Below are 20,722 nucleotides of genomic sequence, written 5' to 3' on the forward strand. Positions count from 1 at the left end.
GCGGGGCCTTGCGACAGGCGTGGGGGCGAAGGTGGCTGATGTGGGGCGGGGGTAGGGGACGTTTAATTAGGCTTCAAAGATGGCTAAACATGCTGTCAATTTTGGAGCTCAGATTAAAGACCATGATCACGGAAACGAAAACACGAACAGACACTTGTCAAATTAACTAAGAGTTCACAAACTGCACGTGTAACGTGGCTTTAGCTGTTTAAAATGTAGAAGAAAGACTAAGTTACCGAAACTGACAGGGACTGTTGTGCTTGGTGGGGGAATGAGGAGTAGTTTTTCCTAAATCTCATGGTTTTAGAGGGTACTCACTCCCACATACACACAAACATCTAGTCATGATACGCTGCTCGACTGGTAAAGTGACCCTGTCCCTCGCGTCTGCCCGGTCAGTCCCGCAGACGGTCATCTGCCAGGCAGACGGGAAGTCTCACGACCTTCTGAAGAGTGCAAGCAAACGTGGCTAAATCTCAGGGGCTAGAGGTCAACCCGCCACGAGGGGGTGGGATCTGCACTGCCCACAAAGACGCCGAGACTGCAAGGCCGAGGCCACAGGAGCACTCGAGAGGTGGACGGGGCTGCGGAGAAACGGGCTGGGGTCTGCACGGCACACAGGCGCGCCCGCAGAGGACCCGTGGGGCGAGGGCAAGGGCACCCGAGTCTAGACCAGCCTGCTCGCTCACACTGAGCTGAGAAAGCACAGGCAGATGTGCGTGCTCCTAAAATTCTGTTTGTTCTAACTTTCCTTCTTTTCTCACTCAAGACGTACATGAGGAATCCTCTGTCAGTCCTGCAAGTCAGACCACAAGGCGGCCTTCGGCCTTCGATAAAACATCTACTTGCACTGAACTACCACTTTTGTAACTGGATCGATACCTAATTTCAAAAACCGATACACTCAAGTAACTGGAAAAGGAGGGAGGGGGCTCGTGTGGAAGAGAACAAGGGCACCGCCGGCCCCCCCAGGCACGGGCTCCAGCGTCCCGAGGCAGGACTGGGCATCTGGATGAGGGCGGGGCTGGCAAAAAGTCACAGACGGTCCAGACTGAGCCAGACCCAAAGGCCTCGCAGCCGGCAGCCACAAAGCCAGGACCAGGGACACACTGTCTCGATGGCAGCCCTGGGGGCTCCTAGTTAAAGCTGCCACGCTCGAAGGGTCACCTTTGCTGCCAAGCATCTTCAGGTGATTTTCGAGCACTGTCACATCATACTTATAAATCAGACAACTAGAGATAACGGCTTTAGTGTGTTCCAAGAATGAGTCGCTCTTTTGAAACTTTCCCTCTTTCGACCCTAAACTCTCCTGGAAAAAAGTGGGTAGTTGGAACTTTTCGGCCATAGATCTTTTACTTGATTTCAAGGTATCTTTGGTCAAACAGTTTAATTTCTTTCATTTTTTTTTTTAAATGTTTATTTTCTAGAGAAAGAGAGCAAGTGGGGGGGGGGGGGGCAGAGGTGGGGAGGGCAGAGGATCCAAAGCGGACTGGGCACTGAAAGCAGCTAGTCCGATGCGGAGCTCGGAGCTCGAACTCGTGGACCGTGAGATCATGACCTGAGGCAAAGTCGGATGCTCCACTGACTGAGCCACCCCGGCCCCCCTAACAGTTTAATTTCTACATGTCCCACACGGGAAACCCCTTCACGACTTACCAAAACTATGCTACGAGCAACTACAGTCAGGAAAGCATCATTTATGACTGTGGGAAAAGATGAAAAATCACCCTCTCCCCACCCCTCACAAACATCCCCTTTTGAGTCCTATACAACGGACCCCACGGCTTCCCACTTAAAGAAAACAGAACCAGAATAACATTTAAGATGCATCCCGCTGAAATTTTTATCACTGGAATTTAGTTTTTCACTTGAAAACTGACAAACTGTATTCTTCAAAGCCTCAGCTGAATAACAATGTTCCTCAAATATCGACTTTCTCCCTTCCGTTTGGTTGTCTGTGTTAATGGGGATCATTTTTAGAAGCACTTCTCTGGCTGTTGTTAAAATCTTAGCATTCACTACTATGTTGATTAAACTGAGCCTCCTTTCTGACACCTTTTCTAGGGACATATCATGTTATAGTTAAAAACTCCATAATTTGTTTTTCTTTTTTTTTTTTCCTTTTATCATCTTAGCTACCTTGTATTAAATTTGTTAGGTCTCCAGAAACTGAAATAAAAACAAGAGTGATGCATGGCATGATCTAAAAAATGTAAAGCTGATAAAAAAGATTTCTCAAGTAGCAAAAATTGGAAATAAACATGCACATATTCCATTTCAATGGTTAGTGATATGGCACTTGATCTAAGGGCCCGAGGAATTTCACTTATTTGTATATTAAGGCAAACATTCTATTCAGCCTTAGTATGTACCAGGCACAGCACTAACCACGAGTGACATAAACATTACAAAGTTCAAAGCAGTAATGTCTGAGCTGGACTTCAAAGGGAGGAGCCCATCTGGGCAGAGGGACAGAATGACCAAGGTCCAGGAAGGACAGAGAATGGCGTCTGCACAAGTTTGCTCGTGGCTGGAGCCAGGAACTCGGAGGAGTGACGAGACCAGAGCAGGGACATGAGTAAACGTCACAGGGAGACACAGGCACAGACAAGGCAAGCCCACAAGCCCCAAGATAGGCCTCCTCCAGGCAGGTCAAGGTAAGCCCATGGGATCTGCTGCCACATGGGCTCAGTCTGAAACGTCTCTTTCCAGCTCAGAGCCCTTGGGCAGATACTCAATCCCTGAACGAAAGGAACACCTATTCCCATTTCACGGGACTGCGATATCAACTAGGTGCACACATTTTGAGGATGGCGCCTGGCGGTCAATGCTGTGACAGCAGCTGCCACCGTGCATGCCATGACATGCTTCCTAAATGGGAGGACTGTGGCCCAGCCACAGAGCAGGTCCCTGCTCGGGGATGGACTAGGCAGGAGAACCCACAGGCGGCAGAGGGGATGGTGGCCACAGTGACAGGAAGACGACTCCGTGATGGCCCCCTGGGGCCACGCCAGGGCTGTGAGGCTGAGCCCCTCGTGCGGAACAGGGACGCCTGAAGGTCAGCACCAATCACGTCTGCGGGAAACTCATCGCAGGGGTGCCAACGGAAGTGACAGGTCCGTCTGGGCACATGGGTAGAGGCACCAGCAGGCCACCTTGGGGAAAATATTCACAGGGATCTGGGGTCTCGAGCAAGGGTCTCAGCTGAACTCTCAGATCTGAAAGTCATCAACAGATCAACAGAAGAGGCTCAGACAGAGCGGGAATGGGCGACAGAGGGGCCCGGGCCGCGCCGGCCTCTCAGGAGTGGACGAGGAGGAATTTGAAAGGAAACAAACACAGGTAAGAGGAGGAGTGGGAAGCGTGTTACCGGGAGACCCGTGGAGCACGCACACCATCACTTTTGTGTGCACGATGGCCCACCACTTAAAAATGGAAAGAAACCAGGAGAAGACAGAGCTGGGGGGTCAGATACCAAGAGAAGAGAAGAGAAGAGCTGACCTGTCGTCACCTCTCACGAGCGCAGCTTCAGAGAGGGGGTTGCTCAGAAGGTCGCAGAGAATCCCCTGCTCTTCCTGAAGCAGGGCTGGGGGCATGCGGTGGGCGTGCGTGCACGGGACACACACAACCACAGCCCGCGGGACATGTCGGGGGGCTAAGTGGCGTCCTGGAAAATGTCTCACAGCTGGCTGGGGGACAGCCCCTCACTCGTAGCAAGTTCTGACGTCACCATGGCTGACTTCATGCCATCAACAGGACATCGAGAGACTAAACAACGCCCTACACTTTGAACAACTGATACAGGCCAGCACGAGTGGCTTCGGTACTGAGCACGCTGCAAACACCACTGAGCACACCGCAAGGTTCGCACGCCCCCCCCCGTGAAGTGGGTCAATAGTAACTCAAGGTAAGGGCTGAAAAGGTAAAGATGTCCACTGTCATCCCTGTAGCTTCTCTCCATGGGGACTCAGACAGCTGAGCCCCGCTGTCTTAAGGAAGCCACTTGGGATGGATCAGCTTGACTCCTATGTCTCCGAGTCAGACTTTCTTTAGGGGATGAGAAACAGCCACCCGGATAACTCTGTTCTGTGGTTCAAGTGAGAATCATTGGCTGAGGAATGTAAGCAACCAGTTTTCCAAAAATAATTAACAACGCGAGAAAGCACAGGGAAAGAGTCAAAAGAACAGCTTACTTGGAAATGCACCAAACAATGCCACGTCTGAAAAAGAAATGCAATGTCCTCGTGGGTGGGGAGATGGGCAGATAAGGGAAGCAGCAGGTAAAATGAAATCGTAGAATCTGGATGGTAAGTACTTGCTGTAAAATTCTCAACTTCACTGGATGTTTCAAAGTCTTAATAAAATGTTGAAAAGAGTCAACAGAGAAATTAAAATGATCAAAACGCCTCACCTCCAAAAGCACCTTTGAGTCCCCAGTGCAGCCCCAAAACAGTAACCTACTACTGGTGTTTTAGAATTTGGGTTTCATTATCACGCTGCTTATTAGAATTCCTGCTCTAATTCTCTGCGGCGGGATTTGTGTCGCCAAAAGGATGAGACTTTTGGAGTTCAAATTTTACGTTTGCTTCCGTCATAATGTTGCTACGGGACAAACACAAAATCCTCAGGGGCACCCAACACAAAGCATCTATTTAAGTAAAAAAAAATAACAATAATTTAAAAAATCCCAGTTTTAACTTATAATATGATAAATACCTATATGTATACACTACATAAACAAAAACTCTTTGGAATCCTTAAGTTTAAGAATGCAAAGGGGTCTTGAGACCAGGTTTTAGAACCTCTGGCAAATGGCCTGCAGTGTAATTAAGTTTACGGTGATGTTCAGCCTCATACAAGGATAATTTTTTAAAATAATTATTCCAACCAAGAGAACCAAGTTACAGGACTTCCTTCACCGAGAGTATCGTTAAAAGTAATTCCAGGGGCGCCTGGGTGGCGCAGTCGGTTAAGCGTCCGACTTCAGCCAGGTCACGATCTCGCGGTCCGTGAGTTCGAGCCCCGCGTCGGGCTCTGGGCTGATGGCTCAGAGCCTGGAGCCTGTTTCCGATTCTGTGTCTCCCTCTCTCTCTCTCTCTGCCCCTCCCCCGTTCATGCTCTGTCTCTCTCTGTCCCAAAAATAAATAAACGTTGAAAAAAAAAAAAAAAAGTAATTCCAATCTCACCTTGTACTTTAGAACTGTTTCCCTAAGTCTCGGTAACAATGAACCGCGATGTGTGGGTTTAGGGGAAACGCATGGCAGCCCTGAGCAATTCAAGGCCCCATCAGGAACACGTGGCCCACTACCCACTGCTGAAGCCACATGCGCAAACTGCTGTCCTGTGCTCCTTACCCCGGTACTTGAAGGTCTTCATGATACGGGGCACGGGGAAAAAGGACACGATCATTCTCAACACCAACTTTGCAGACCACCACCCTGAACACAATCTGGGGACCGCAGTCAGTTTCCAGCTGCCTCTGAACTTTCATACAAAACAGACGTGAAAGTCTGACCTCTTTTATCGCTAGGGACTTCCAAGGAAGTAGAGAAAAGTCAAAACACAAGTAGAATGCAGAAAAGACAGAGAGAAAACCCTACAGTAATAACACACTGACTTCGGGTTTTGCCAGGAGCATCACAAGAAGTGTGACTGTGAAAACCAACTTCACTGTCCCCCAATTTCTGGGTAGAAGAAACATATTACGTAGGACCCCCGAATGGAGAATGCAGTGGACAGTCAAGGAGGCCTGGCTTACATGCTTCACTCCACCAATGCTAACACCAGCTCATCCGTGGGCTCTCGGTGCGCCACAGCACGCGGACAAGGGAAGGCCAGGGAGCATAGATCTTCCAATTATATTTAAAACACAGGAATGAGGGGTCTTGACAATTATGCCTCAAGGAAAAAGCACAATGGGAAAGAAGAAGCCATCCCTCTGTATTGGGACGGTGCAGGGCCCAGGTCCATGCTGGACAGCGGAGGGACAAAGGAAACACCACCTCATCGGAAGGCACTTCTCCCAGGACGACACGACAAGGAAAAAGGACGAGAGCAGTTCTGGAGGGAAAAGTCCTTACAACTGAGTGACAACTATCCACCCTGGAGGCAAGGCCCTGCTGCGTCTTCAGAACAACAGCCTCATCCAGGAGCGGACCGTCCTCCCAGGGCTGCTATGAGGACGTGCTGTTTTAACACCTGAACCTATCTACACACACAAACGTGGTAGAGCAGTTAGGACGTGGCTATTTCTGGCACATATGACGTAAGTTAGGGATGGGTGGCTCTTGTGATTTTGTCAGAATGGGGCTTTATTTTATTTTTTTGTTAAAAAAATTTTTTTAATGTTTATTTATTTTGCGAGAGAGAACGCATGAGCAGGGTAGGGTCAGAGAGAGAGGGAGACAGAGAATCCTAAGCAGGCTCCGTGCTGTCAGCGCAAAGCCTGATGCGGGACTTGAACTCAAGAACCGTTAAATCGTAACCTCAGATAAAGTCGCAGCGTCAACCAACTGAGCCACCCAGGCGCCCTTGAGGGTTTTATTTTAAAAACAAAGTATTTATTGGGGTACCTGGGTGGCCCAGTTGGTTGAATGTCCAACTTGTGATTTCGGCTCCAGTCACGATCTCCCAATTCGTGGGTTCAAGCCCCACATGGGGCTCTGTGCTGACAGTGCAGAGCCTGCTTGGGATTCTCTGTCCCCCTCTCTCTGTCCCTCCCCCTTCTCAAAATAAATAAACATTTAAACAAAACAAAACAAAACAAAAAAACCCGATTTATTAAACATCCGTGAGGAACACTGTGCCTGAGATACAAACAAAAGGGGCAAAAGGCGAGTGAGGGAAGCAGCGGGTGGCCTTAAGTGTCCTGGGCCTCTTCATCACAAGTCCCCGTCCTACACATCACCTCACTCGCCTCCTGTCAGTCCCCACACCGCCACTCAGCCTGCCAAATGTATAGTAAGCACAACTCTGGGACTGTCCAGCTGGTGCAGGAACCAAGGACACTCAGCTTCGTCTGAGACGTGCCCTCTGTCCTCTCCAGAATGGCGCTGTCCAATACAGCGGCCGCTCTCCACACTGAGCCATCGCGGTTGCAATGGAAATGAAATAAAGATAAACTTTCGGGGGGCGCCTGGCTCAGTTGGTTAAGCATCTGACTTTGGCTCAGGTCACGATCTCACGGTTCGTGGGTTCGAGCCCCACGTCGGGCTCTGTGCTGACGGCTCGGAGCCTGGAGCCTGCTTTGGATTCTGGGTCTCCCACTCTCTCTGACCCTCCCTCACTCACGCTGTCTGTCTCTCTTTCTCTCTCTAGCGATCAAAAATGAGTAAACATCATAAATAATAATAATAGGGGCGCCTGGATGGCTCAGTCGGTTGAACGTCTGACTTCGGCTCAGGTCATGATTTCACAGTCCGTGAGTTCGAGCCCCACGTCGGGCTCTGTGCTGACAGCTCAGAGCCTGGAGCCTGTTTCAGATTCTGTGTCTCCCTCTCTCTCTGAACCTCCCCCATTCATGCTCTCTCTGTCTCAAAAATCAATAAAGGTTAAAAATTAAAAAAAAATAGTAATAATAATAAATGAATGATGAACTTTCAGGTCCTCGGTTGCATGAGGCACATTTCAAGTGCCCAAAAGGCACATGTGGCTGGTGGCCACTGAGTGAGTGCAGATGGAGAATGGTACATGATCTCTGTAGAATGTTCTATAGGGTAGTGCCGCTCTACGATTTAGGACTTGTTTTGGTGTGGGGGCAGGGAGGAGGGTGCAGCAACTTTCATTTTTCCCCTTAATAAACATCAATATTTGAGATTTTTACAGCCAAGATATATATGTTCGTATGTTGCTCAGAGAATTCAGAAAAACAATGCACCTTAACTAAGATGTTTACAAAGGAGGAGAAAAGTATTTAACCGGACACCATGACACAGATCTGTTTTGCACACTCCAGTGCGCCTTCTTCCTTGGGCCCCTCGCAGACATAGACTCACCTTTGGAGTGTTTCCCCACAGTCCTCTTGGGCAGCGACTCCTCCGTGGAATGTGCTGATGTGTGTAGTGCGTTCTCCAAACTATTACTCACGCTGCTGACGGGAGCCTCGGTTCTTGGAGTTACCTGGGAGGACAAAGAAGTCATATTTTCTCCCATTTGGTTCATGTGGAATGACTGTTCACTGTCACCTGAAAGTCATTTATGTTCATTGTAGTTTCAAAAGTGTATACAAAACATATATATAAAAGCACACATATGTACACCTTCTAGAGGAGACGGATATAAAGCTTCTTGAAAACACCACTCCTACAGTAGCGTACTAACACGCACTTCCCGCGAAAGAAGACGCTGCCCGTGTCCCACGCACCGCTGCGATGCAGCGGCAGCCTGGGCACCTGCAAGTACACGTGGGAGCTTGGGCCTGTGCCAGCGGTTCAGTCGCCTGCCCGGGAACCACGTCAGCCACGCTTCATGAATTACACACCTCTACCTGAGGAGAACCTTGTATTTTATTTCTTCAAGTCATACAGCTCCCTGTAAAATTAATTACACAGCAGGACTCAACTCTGTCCCGTAAAATCTTGAGTAAATGATAAAATACTCTGAACAGAACAGTAAAGAAGGAAATACAACTGGATCTCTGTGGGGCACATATTCTAGCATCACATTACGATCCTACTTCTAGGAATTACTTGCACAAAGCACCTACTCCTGAGAAAAGTACGGGGGGCTGGGGGCGGGGGGCGGCACTCACAGCCGCGGCGCCTGTAGGAGTGAAAACAGAAAGCCTCTGAAGCAGCTGTGGATAGAGACCCGACCAGACGAAGGACGGCAGGCGCACAGGCGGCCGTGGCACCGTGGGCACCGTGGCGGCAGCTCCGCAGGGAACTGAGCTCGGGCTTCCCCTCCCCTCCAGCCCCTGCCCACGGGGAGGGGGCTCTGTGCGAATGTGCCGGAGGCAGGAGGGGACCCTGGGCACCTGGGGCGGGGACAAGAACTTTCCCCCCGCCCCCACCCCGTAACGAGTGTCAGTACCTGAAAATTTACAGCCAAAACACACGTAGTACTTGTAGGATTCGGAAGAGGAGGTGACCAGTACTTGACTTGTTCAGAGTCACAATTTAGGACGTGTCAAAATCTCAAAGGATAATAAAGTTGAGATTTTCAAGTGTATGGAGAGAGGTGTGAGTTTTAAAGGGTGGGAAACACTACGCTCCACACACAGGGCAGGGGGAGGTTTGGGGGAGAAGAGGAGCAGGACCCCTGGTCCCCATCCTCCCCTGGAGTCGCCGGCCCCTCGTTTCATTAGTTGGCTTCACCAGCGGGAGGCCAGGGGGCGCCCACCGGAGGACACCGTGAGCCCACCGCAGGCAGAGAGCCACCAGGACAGGACGGAGATGCCACCACGCCCGCAGGACAGTGGACGCCACATGGCCGTGTGCCCGGCGGGCTGCCGAAGCCCCTGCAGGAGGCCTCCCCATGCACACGGGAGACGCCACGCAAGAAAAGCAACCCTGCACGGTCTAGTTCATTTGGAAGTTCACGGAACTCACGGAAATAAATCCTGACTACCCAGTACTCCTCCAAAGAGCCAAGTCTTTTGGTAACACTTACCAAGATGTTATCAAGACCGTTAAAATTTTAAATTGCTTTTATTTGTAATTTAACTAAATTGGATTATTTCCCTTAGATTTGGCAAAGTTTCATCCATTGGTCTGAATATTCTAGAAAGGAACTTCTCTCATATTGAATAAGATAACAGAACCAACAGTTAAAAAATTATTTGCGGAGCAAGATTTTTAGTTCCAAACAGCAAATATTACTTTGGGAAGCAACTCAGGAGGTTCACCTTTTAAGTCTTACAATAAACCCAACGCACGACAGCTTGTGTGCTATCTGGCCTGAGGCGAGTGCGCCTCCACGTCCCCTGGGCTACCCTGCTAAGTGCATCAAGTCCTCGTCCTGATGACAGGGAGGCTCAGCCGTCCGAACGACCAACCAGAGGCGCCAACCTTGCCGGCTGGTTGGTGACGAACCTCTCCCGCACAGGCGGACACACACACACACCGAGACCCCGCACGCACACCACCACCCACCCTGAAGCATCCTCGACAGCCACAAAGAGAAAGGTGGCCTCCAGACTCAGCCTCTGTGGGGAAGGGGCAGGGGCAGGGGCAGGGGCAGGGACGGGACAACAGCACCACAGCCGGGACGCCTCTGCGAGCACAGCTTCGGGCACCTGGGCCCGGGGGTCTCAACCCCGGTGTGCGCTAACCTCTGGGCCTGGCAAGGACACGTGCGCCCACCCCCTGTCCCATCAGCGTGTCCAGAGGGGGGCCGGGACCCTGGTCATGCCAGGCACCGCAGCCAGAGTCCGAAGCACGGTAGGCCGGTTGTCTGGTCAGCCCTTGCGAGGAGCAGGAGGAGGAAGAGGAGGAGGGGGAGGAGGAGCAGGAAGAAGCAGGAGGAGGACACCCAGGCAGAAGACAAAGCTCCTTCCGTGGGCGGGTGGCTGGGTGAGCTGATGGGGTGGGTCTGTGCACCACGGCCCCAGGGGGAGGGGGACGGGAGGGGGAGAGCCCAGGAGTTACCCCGGAATGCCAACCACCAACATAAGCAACCACGCCCGCCAACAATATAAACACAAGAAAGAAAACTGTAAAATCATAACCAGCGGAAAAGAAATCTTTGTTCGCCTCCCTGTGCTTTCAGAACGTTTCTTCCTAGTTTTCCAAATGTTCACTTTTTCCAACCAGGCCTTTATCTTGAATTTGCTCTTTTGTTTACATTGAAAGCTCTCTTCGCCTGCATTTCCCAGAAATGCTGTGTTTGGGTTATTTTTGGTGAAGTTAATTTGCCCCATGTGACCTCCGCAGCTCAACTCAGATGCTCTCTGACTCACGCTCACAAGTGGAGCCCCAGTCATGAGCCTGATGGACACGAGAATAAAGACCTGATCGGTTCCAAATGTTGCCTCCTGCTGCGGCCACAGGAGCCACGAGAAGCACTCTCCAAGCACAAGCCTCGGCCCTTTCCACGAGGCCCCTCACTCGCTGAGCTCCTGGACCGGCTCCTCACGTCCCACCCAGACAGCCCCCCGCCACAACCTACAGGGGACCGTGGCATCACCCGCTCCCCGCCTCCGCTCAGCCCGCTGTGGCTACCGGGGAGGGGCCTAGGGTGCCCCCGCCCCCTCGCTGCTGTCACATCTACACCTCTCCGTGAGGACCTGTCACAGCTCAGCGAAGGAGGGACTTCCCGTGTGTCCCGTTCACTGCCATGTCCTCTGCGTTTCACACAGCACCCGACGCGGCCCAGACACTTGACGAGGACCCCTGAAACAGGGCCGCCTCATCCAGTCTTAACAAAAGCAGGATGAACCGAGCCCAAAAAGCACCTCTAGTTCAAAGGGCAGGTCCGCATGCTAAGCTCCGTACCACGCAGTCGCGCGGGTGTTTTGCCAGGTCTAACCAAGGGCCGCCAGGGCCGTACGTGTGAATGAAACCGGACCCCGGGGCACACAGTCCGCCCGGGGGCTCCTCCGGGCAAGATGTGGCCCCGGTAACGGGCCAAGGCCCCGGCTCTGGGCGCCAGCCTCCCACCGGCACTGCCGCCTAAACAGAGACGAGGCCCCTGTCCCCAAACTTCCACGTGCAAAATGCTTCTGGCGTCTGAAACTCAAGCTGTGACTCAGAAGGTCAGGTGGGGCCCGAGCCTCTGCACTTCTCGCAGGCGATGCTGACGCCACCAGAGTATTTCAGGACGGTCAGAACACCCAAAGGCCCGACAACCTCTCCAGGTGGGCTGTAAAGAGGAACCCCAGCACCGCACAGACTACATCACGTGAACCCCGCGTCCCCTTCCGAGAGGGAGGGACAGAGATGCCAAAGGGCGCGCACGGGCTGGTGGCGCGGCTCCTGCCGGTGCACATGCTCCCTGCTCTCAAGGGTTTCCTCGGCGCCGGCCTCCGAGGAGACCGACCCTGCAGAACACAGGTGGCCTGAAACGTGGTGTTGAAAACGCACTTTAATATTCATGGACCGGAACCACAACTTTCAGGAGAGAGTTTTAATTTTTAAAAAATCGATTTCATTAAAGATCGTTCAAAGTCATCGGACGAGACAAAGCCGGGCAGAGGGCGGGGCCCGCAGCAAGCACTCGAACGTTCGACATGGCAGGGAGGGAGGGAGCTTCTCAGAAAAACCAGGTAAAGCGGTCGTTAATATGTGGAGAAACTGAAGGCTCGGTGTCCTAGTTGTGCTGTAATGTAAACGAATCTTCGGTCACCAGGGTAAGACACTGAAGGGGCTGCCGCAGGCGACAGAGAGCCCCCTTTCTCCAGAAAGCAGTGGTCTTCGACGGTGAGACCCCCCAGAGACCCTCCTGGGGAACTCCTACAAAAGACGATGGCCTTCCCTCACCATGAAGTTGGAAGTTCCCAACTTGGCCCTCAGTTGCACGCGAGCACACTCAAAACTGCTTCTCTACAAGGTCCTCCACGGCAGTGACACTCGCAGTAGCAAGGCACAGCGATTCGGTGCTCGTACCGTGGGGCCGGGAAGTAGGTGATGATGAAGCGTGTGTACAGAGCCATCAACGAGAGGCCGGTGAGCCAGGCTGTGCCGTGAAGGGGTGGTGAAGACGGGACTCCAGCTTAAGACGCAGGTGTGCGTGGAATGCCTGAGATGTGACACACGGCAAGAGGCCACGGAGAATAAAGGAACGGAAACGACTAGAATTATGAGCACCCTGTACACCGTTCTGACCGTGGATGCAATCTGCTTGCATCCACCCCAATCTACTCCACCCTTCTCTTGAACAGCAGAAGCGACCGGTGCCCATCACGACTCTCCCCAAGGTCAGTGGACCAGTAGGGGGCAGTCCCAGCGCGGGTCACACCCGGAGACAGCAGAGCCCGCTCGCGGAGGCCACAGCACTGGTTCCAGCAGCCCCTGCTGGCTGTGACGGCGGCCAAGATCCAACTCGCTCAGGTCCAGTCTCCCCAGGCGCCAAGTGGGGATTAACGGTGCCTACCTCACTGGGGTTTTGTGAGAATTTCAAGTAGCGGCTGGGCAAACAGTCAATATGCAACACAATGTCCGCCGCTACCGTCACTGAGGCGGCTGGTCCGGTCGGGAAGCGGGAAGCGGGAAGCCAGCAGCACAAGTGCCCTGGCAGAGACCAGCTCTGTGAGAACACCCGGAAGAGACACCTCGGAGGTCCTGGCAGAAAGAAAACCTCTTCCGTGAGGGTGATTCTCCCCAAGGGCAAATCGACTGCACCGTCTGTGCCCGCGGTGCCCGGGGACGGGCTCCAGACGGCCACCGGTCCCTGTGCCCCTGCGCTGGAATCGGCGGGCTCCCTTCTGCAAACACGCGTGCCACTTTTCAAAACCGGACTTCTCCGTGACAAGTGACCACTTGCTCTACAACTAGCACATGACAGCTGACACGATTATGTGTCGCCTGAACCACAGCTCCGTGACATGCTCTTCAGGGCCAATGCTCCCAGTGTTACGATGGGAGCAAACTCAGCCCCCAGTAGCAGTGGATGTAGCCACCATGCATCACGCCGGGACAGGACCTCCAGATCTACCAATCCCTCTGGGAGTTCCCTCTCCTAAGAACACAGTCGGTGACACAGTCATACGTCTGTGTGCGAGGAAGTCTGTCTTAGCTTTAGAAGAGCAGGAAAGGGGTGCCTTGCACAGTGGGTGGTGTGACTCTTGACCTCAGGATTCTGAGTTCAAGCCACACACGGGGTGTAGAGATCACATAAAAATAAAATCTTTTTTTTTTTTTTTTGAGAGTGTGAGTGAGCAGGGAGGGGCACAGGGAGAGAGAATCTTAAGCAAGTTCCATGCTCAGCGAGGAGCCCAATGCGGGGGAGGGCTTGATCCCATGACCCTGGGATCGTGACCTCAGCAGAAACAGATGGATGCTCAACGGACGGAGCCACCCAGGCGTCCCATAAAAATAAAGCCTCTCTGGGGGGCTCCGTTGGTTGAGCGTCCGACTCTTGATTTCGGCCCAGGTTGTGATCTCGTAGTTCACTTGGTTCACGGGATGGAGACCCGCGTCGGGCTCTGCACTGACGGCACAGAGCCTGCTTGGGCTCCTCTCTCTCACGCTCTCTCTACCCCTCTCACACTTGCATGTGCTCTCAAAATAAAGAAATAAACTTAAAATAAACAAATACCCAAATAAAATCCTCAAAAATAAATAAATAACGAACAAAAAATACATATATAAATAACAAATACCCAGCAAGGTTAATATCTACACGTGTAAATACAGATCTACATGGTTAAATATTATGCAGTCTTTAAAAAATAACTTCAGAAAACAAAAGGCACAGGAATGCATAACTTGTCAAGGGTGCACGCACACAGACAGGCATTAAAGAAAGAAGAAAAATGTACCATAATGCTATAGTGTTTATCATCTTTGGGCGATTTTTAAAAAAACATTTTTCTGTTTCCCAGTTTTTCTGCAAAGAACGGTTACTCTCAGAACTAGAAACGAGTTAGAAGCCACGAAGTCTCAGCGGAAGTTAACCTCCTACAGGACGGGAACATAACAGTAAAACAGAAGCAGCTTCTGAAAACCAAACCCCGCAGCTCACCCCTGAAAGGCTGTCTCCTACTCTCAGAGGCGCTGAGGGGCCATGACAGGTGGGGCAGACGCTGCCAGGGGAGCGGGCATGGGGGACAGACCAGGCAACACCTAAGCCAATTCCAAGGGAGGACGCGAACCCCGCGGCTGAGGCCGGAACTGGAGAAGGAGCCACACCAAGCGGAGGAAGGGCCTTCCAGGCACAGGAACAGAAGTGTGGAGCCCCGAGGCAGAAAGGCCTTCACGCCTGAAGCTTCCTAACGCCAAGGGGCAGCAGGGCCGGGCCCTCGGGGACAGGCGCGAGTTAGTTCCACAGGCTCTACACACCGAGTCATTGATTTCCAGTCTATCTTCCAAGCAACTCACCTCCACACCGGAAAGAATACCATCTGCTAAATACTCCTAACTCAATGGGAAAAAATACATAAAATCAAAAAGCAAAGTGATTTGTAAGCATTTTACTAAAATAGTAATTATGCGTCTCTCAAAACCAGAAAAAGAAAGTAGATAGTTTAATAGTGAAAGCTATTTGCTGACTTAGGCCAAGTGAAAGCCAATGCTAACCAGAAACTGTTTTCCACATAAAAACGTTCCTTTTTAAAATGTCTTACCCTGCAGCTGTACTCATTAAAAATGAGAGAGAAAAAAAAGATGACTGTTCAAAATCTCAGTGAAAGGTACCAAACCGAGCCCTCGGCTAGAGGGGTCCCGGCAAAGTGACCGTAAGGCCAAGTCCCGCCAGCAGCCTGCAGAGCAGGCCAGACTCTAACAGCCCGCCCAGCCCTTGCCCTGCACACCCAAGCAGCTCTTACAAATTCGGATCCCAGGGCTCCCACCGCAGGCCAATGAACTAGAACCCGAGGGGGCAGGTCAAGTACGAACGGCTCCTGGCGTCCGGAACCCCCGCCAGGGAGGCTCTGCAGTGCAGACTCAGCCTGGGTCCCAAGTCAAGAGCCCCAGCTGCTAAAGACGGGATCTCCAGCCACACACACCTGCACAGCAGGTTAAAGTAGTGCCCGATCCGCACCCTCGGCGGCAGCGAGGACCTAGACAGTGGCTCTAATGGAGCCTGTCACACTGCAGGTGCTCAACAAACAGCACAATTTTGTGCAGGCGTGGCACCAGGGCTTCCGTCTGAATGGCCACACCCCTGGCCTCCTAGTCTGACTGCACCTGAAACGCAGTGCCAGCAGGCTTGGTGTCTTCTCCAGGGAACAGGTGGCAAACCCAAGGTGCGGGAGGGGAGTGAAAGAACTCAGCGGTCGCTGGAGAAAGGCGCGAAGCTAGAAGGAGCAACAGGCGACCGACCTCGAGGGAGCACACAGACGCACTTTTACAAGCGGGAGTTTAAAGGGCACGGCCGCCCGGGAACACCCAATCTTTGTAAACTCCAAGGCAACGCTGCGTGGGAATCTCAAACAATGCGTTCAGGAAGACAGCACCCCCCCACTTCCGGAAAAACTTAAGTCGTGTGACCTGTGTGGGATCGAAAACGGGGAGCAGCGGTCGTCGTCCCCCCTCGTGTGCACTGAGCCGCCTCCGGAAGGGCGACAGGTGAGGCACCCACCGCAGAAGGCCACCTCTGTGCCTTCAGACTTCTGACATCAGGTGCATCCTATACACGCTACGGTCACTGTGCATGTGTGTTTGGGCCAGAACGATGTTTAAATATCGGGGTTTTCTCTGAGAAACCGTCTCAGTGTCTGGCAGTAACAGGTAAGCTGTGCCACAAGGACCATTTTGGTTCCCAATGTAACATTCACCTGCTGAGACGAACCGTCGAGAGCAGTCAGCACGTTAAAACGGTTGCCTGGTGACCCCCGGGAGATACCGGCCACGGCAGGAGTTAGGTTACAGAGCATGCAGGCGTCCAGGACGGGAAAGGACAAGCACTGAAACAAGCTGGAAATGAGCAAGGAGCATCTGGACGAGAAGAAGAGTGTATCAAAGGTCCAGAAGGTGTGGGTAAAACACGCCCTTGGGTTTTATTTCTATAGAAGCCACAAATTCCACTTAAGGAGTCTTGACTGGATGCCTATTAACAGCAAGACAGAGGTGCTCAGACAGTCAGAGACCAGACCCCTATGGTTAGCCATGCAGGGAAAGGTCAGACCAGAAGCGGCTCAACTGGATTGAACAGAAAAGACACAGAGGCCAAGAAATTCCAGACTGACCTCCTACAACAGATACAGCAGATCCTCCATCAACAGGTAAATGGTATCTGCCCCTAGGAGCCGCTTGACGATGGTGGGGGGGGGGGGGGGGGCGAGCTCCAGATGCCCAGGGCGCCTGGCTCTGTTCCTCAGCACCTACTCGGGGCCAGGATGCCTCACGATCACCCACTTAACGTTCTCAAACGACCTTCTTATCTCATCATCTCATCGGTTTCTCCTCCACACAGAACCTCATTCTTTGTAAGGACAAATGTCACCACTACTGTAAAACCCTCCTTCCCAGCCACACCTCCTTAGAGAGAATCAATGCTCCCTGCACTACGTGGCCCATACTTAACACAACATTTGGTTCTACGTTCAGTAAGGACGGAGTATTTGGACCAACCTTCTTGCCAAGAACCGTAACTCCGAACAAAGTATAAAAACCAATAAACTGAACACGACCAAAAGAAACTAAAGGTCTACACTTAGAAAAAGGGATTGGTACCAGGTGTGCTTCATGTCCCCTGGGCCCAGTCCTCATCAGAAAAAGCAGCAGCCACAGCTCAGACAGCACTCCTCAGTCCTACCGCCCTGATGAGCCTGAGATCTGGTAAAATATGACAGCGCTGAGTGAGGGAGAAGACTGTGACAGAAGAGTGTCCAAGAAGGGGAGACATCTAGTCCTGCATATAAATTCTGCCCGCACCTCTGCGTGAGCCCTGAATTAGGCACGCAGGCCCCAAGGAGCCAAGCTAAGACCACACAACCAGAGGTTGGGGCTGCTGGCCAGCAAAGGAAGAGAGTTCTGGGGTTTGGGTCCGGCCAAATGTAGTGCCTGCTAAAACAAACACAACAACAACACGATACTCTGCAGGACGACCAAGCAAAACCCAGAGCTTGTACAGGGTCTCACTTGCAAAACCCAAGGGGCAATCTGTAAGCACGAGATACGTAAAGAAACAAGAACAAGATCCAATACAAAGAGAAAAAGGAGGCCAAGCCCAAGAGGAATCACACGCTGGAATCAGAGCCAAGAAGCATTAAGTGGCTGTTGTTACAAGGCTCAGAACATAAAGGAAAATGTATGTGACATAAGAACCAAAGAATATCTCAGGAGAGAAATGGAAACTCTTAAAATATGAAAATTCAGGCAGCAACTAAGGTGTCCCACAGGAGGTGAATGCATAAACTGTGTGCACCACACAATGGAATATTACTCAGCAATAAAAAGAGCTGTCAAGTCATGAAAAGGCATGAAGGAAAATGAAATGTTATCTGAAAAGTCTACATACGGTGTGACTCCAGCCAGATGACATTCTGAAAAAGGCAAAGCTATGGACGCAGGGAAAGACGAGGGGCTGGAGGCAGGGAGGTGCGCAGGCAGAGCCCGGAGGGCTGTCAAGGACAGCGAGACCGCTCTGTGTGATGTCATGGTGGACACCTGTCCTTATGTGCTTGTCCAAACCACAACCTGTACAACACCAAGAAGGAGCCTTGATGTAAACCGCTGACTTCAGGTGATTACAATATTCAAGTTTTCTGTGAACCTAAAACTGCTCTAAAAAAATTAAGACTTAAAATCATAAAAAAGAATCCAAGTAGTAATTCTAAAATAAAAAAATGCTATTTCTGAATTTAAAAATCCATTAGATGAGCTTGGGGCACTTTGTGGCTCTGACCCTTGATTTCAGCTCAGGTCACAATCTCACAGTTCGTGGGTTCAAGCCCCACATTGGGCTCTGTGTTGGCAGCATGGAGCCTGCTTGGGATTCTCTCTTTCCCTCTCTCACTCTAATAAATAAACTTTAAAAAATCTATTGGATGAGCTTTACAGCAGTTTGGAATTAACAGAAGACTTGCAGAATTTCAAGACAGATCAACTGAAAGTGTCCAGCCTGAAACACAGAGAGAGAAAAAGACTGGAAAAGAAAAGACAAAAGTTTCTAGCACCTGTGGAATAGGAGACTTAATGTACCTACAGTTGGAGTCCCAAAAGGGATACTGAGATACCGAGACACAAAAAACGATGGAGAAATTATGACTGACGATTTCCCCAATTTAGTAAAAGACATGAATTTACAGCTCCAAGAAGTTCAGAGAGCACCGAACAGGATAAACTGAAGAGAGCAACGCTGGGCTGCCCCCATACTGCACAGGCCTCCCCTTCCTTAAATGCTGGAGCGAGACGGTCAGCAGGGACTCCTACATCTGGTGACGGGTCCCTGCAGCAACACAGGCAGAAGCAAGACACTCTTGCAGGCACGAAAACTAAGGAAATTTCGAACGTGCAGACCCACTCCAGAAAATGCTGAAGGAATTTTCCAGACTGAAGGGACACAATAACAAGCAGGCTTTTTTTTTTTTAATGTTAATTTACTTTTGCGAGAGAGAGAGAGAGAGAGAGAGAGAGAGCGAGCGAGCAGGAGAGGGGCAGAGAGAGAGGGAGACAGAATCCGAAGCAGGCTCCAGACTCTAAGCTGTCAGCACAGAGTCCGACGCGGGGCTCAAAGTCGGGATGGTGAGATCATGACCTGAGCCGCAGTCGGACGCTTCACTGACAGACACGCAGGCGCCCCCAAGCCGGCTCTTTAGTGAGTAATGAAAAGCAGCGGAAAGAGCAAATATGTGGGCAAACATAAAATAACATTTTCTTCTTAATTTTTAAAAATACATCGTATTAAAGCAAAAAGCAGTCTCACACTGCGGGGCTTACAGCTAGTGCAGAGGTAATACACAGGACAACCACAGCACGAAGGGCAGAGAAGGTAACTGGCTGCCATACGAGAGCGCGACCCCGACATCTGGGCAAGCGGGCGGCACCCACTCCAGTGCAGCATCCTGCCCAGGGTGTTCCCTGGACCCACCACCGCAGATAATGCCACAAGGCTCGCCGGGGGCTCAAACGGAACTCTACGGTCCCGCTCTGACGAAGGTTTAGCACAGGCGACACCAACCAGGACCGGGGGAAACAGATTTAAAGGTGGGAGGCGGGGAGGAGGAGGGGGAGGCTGGGGGGTGCCGAAGGGGACAAGTGACCCCAAGAGGCGGTGACGGGAACTTCTATACCTCGACAGGTATGCGCTACAGAGCTTCCCACATTTACCGAAACCCTGACAGGGTGCCTTCCGCGCCTTTCTCCAGATGAAGTTCTCCCGTGAACAGGTGGACGCAGGGCCCTGCGTGCACAGCGGTGAACTGGTGGCGCCAACAAGGCCCCGGAGAGCCGCGGGCGACACCCGCAGGGGCTGGGACAGCCCCCCCTCCCCCCCACCAACCCCACACAATCTTCCGCTTTCCCCCCGGACTTTTAATAATAAAGTAAGGCCGTTTTAAGATATAATTTTGGCTTCACATAATAAAAATAGCCCCTTATGTCCTCTTTGGCAAATTACTTACACTTAACCTGTTTGCGTCTGTTTTGTCACCGCTGAAACGGGGACAGTGGCGGAGCAGTCACGAGGGCTAAGTGAATAGGTTCGGGGCGCTTGGAGCAGTGCCTGCACACGGCAAGTGGCATTCCCTCCCACCACCTGCTCCGTCCGCCGTCTCTGTATTGAGAATTCAGCAAGAAGGTCATTTGACTGGTAAACCAGCCTCCTCGCCACCAACACGAACGCGTACCAGGTCACGGGCCTCACGCCTTCGTGAGCTCGAACAACCGCCCCCACGGGTGCCCTCCGGCGAGCAAAGGTGCCCTGCAGGGATGAGCCCGCCGGCGGGGGGGGGGGGGGGGCTGCGGGGCCAAGAGACCCCAGACCACACCCCGGATCTCACAGCGCACGGCAGGGCGCGTGACTCCAGCCCGGTGCCTACGACAGGGCTCATGGACTCTGTTAGCGCGGCACAGCCGGGCTGTCAACAGTGCCCCCAAGACTCCACATCCTGTTGAAATGCCCAAAAGACATGGGAGAAGGGATCCCCTTCCCCGTAAATTAATTCTCCTCCTTTTACAAAGTT

At 51.9% G+C, this 20,722-nt stretch overlaps 1 protein-coding gene across 5 annotated transcripts in view; it reads right to left on the reverse strand.

Annotated features, from left to right (window-relative positions):
• Positions 1-20,722, reverse strand: part of ZCCHC14 (zinc finger CCHC-type containing 14) — a 57,730-nt gene that overhangs the window by 26,404 nt on the left and 10,604 nt on the right. For all 5 annotated transcript variants that reach the window (XR_006702061.1, XM_045439923.1, XM_045439922.1 and 2 more), the window contains exon 2: positions 7,995-8,118. Coding sequence is in view for 4 of the 5 variants with exons in the window: in XM_045439923.1 (XP_045295879.1) it covers positions 7,995-8,118 (124 nt within the window). In the remaining variant the exon portion in view is untranslated. The remainder of the gene's footprint in view (positions 1-7,994; positions 8,119-20,722) is intronic.

This window comes from Leopardus geoffroyi, chromosome E2, assembly GCF_018350155.1.
Source record: "Leopardus geoffroyi isolate Oge1 chromosome E2, O.geoffroyi_Oge1_pat1.0, whole genome shotgun sequence".
Lineage (NCBI taxonomy): Eukaryota > Metazoa > Chordata > Mammalia > Carnivora > Felidae > Leopardus > Leopardus geoffroyi.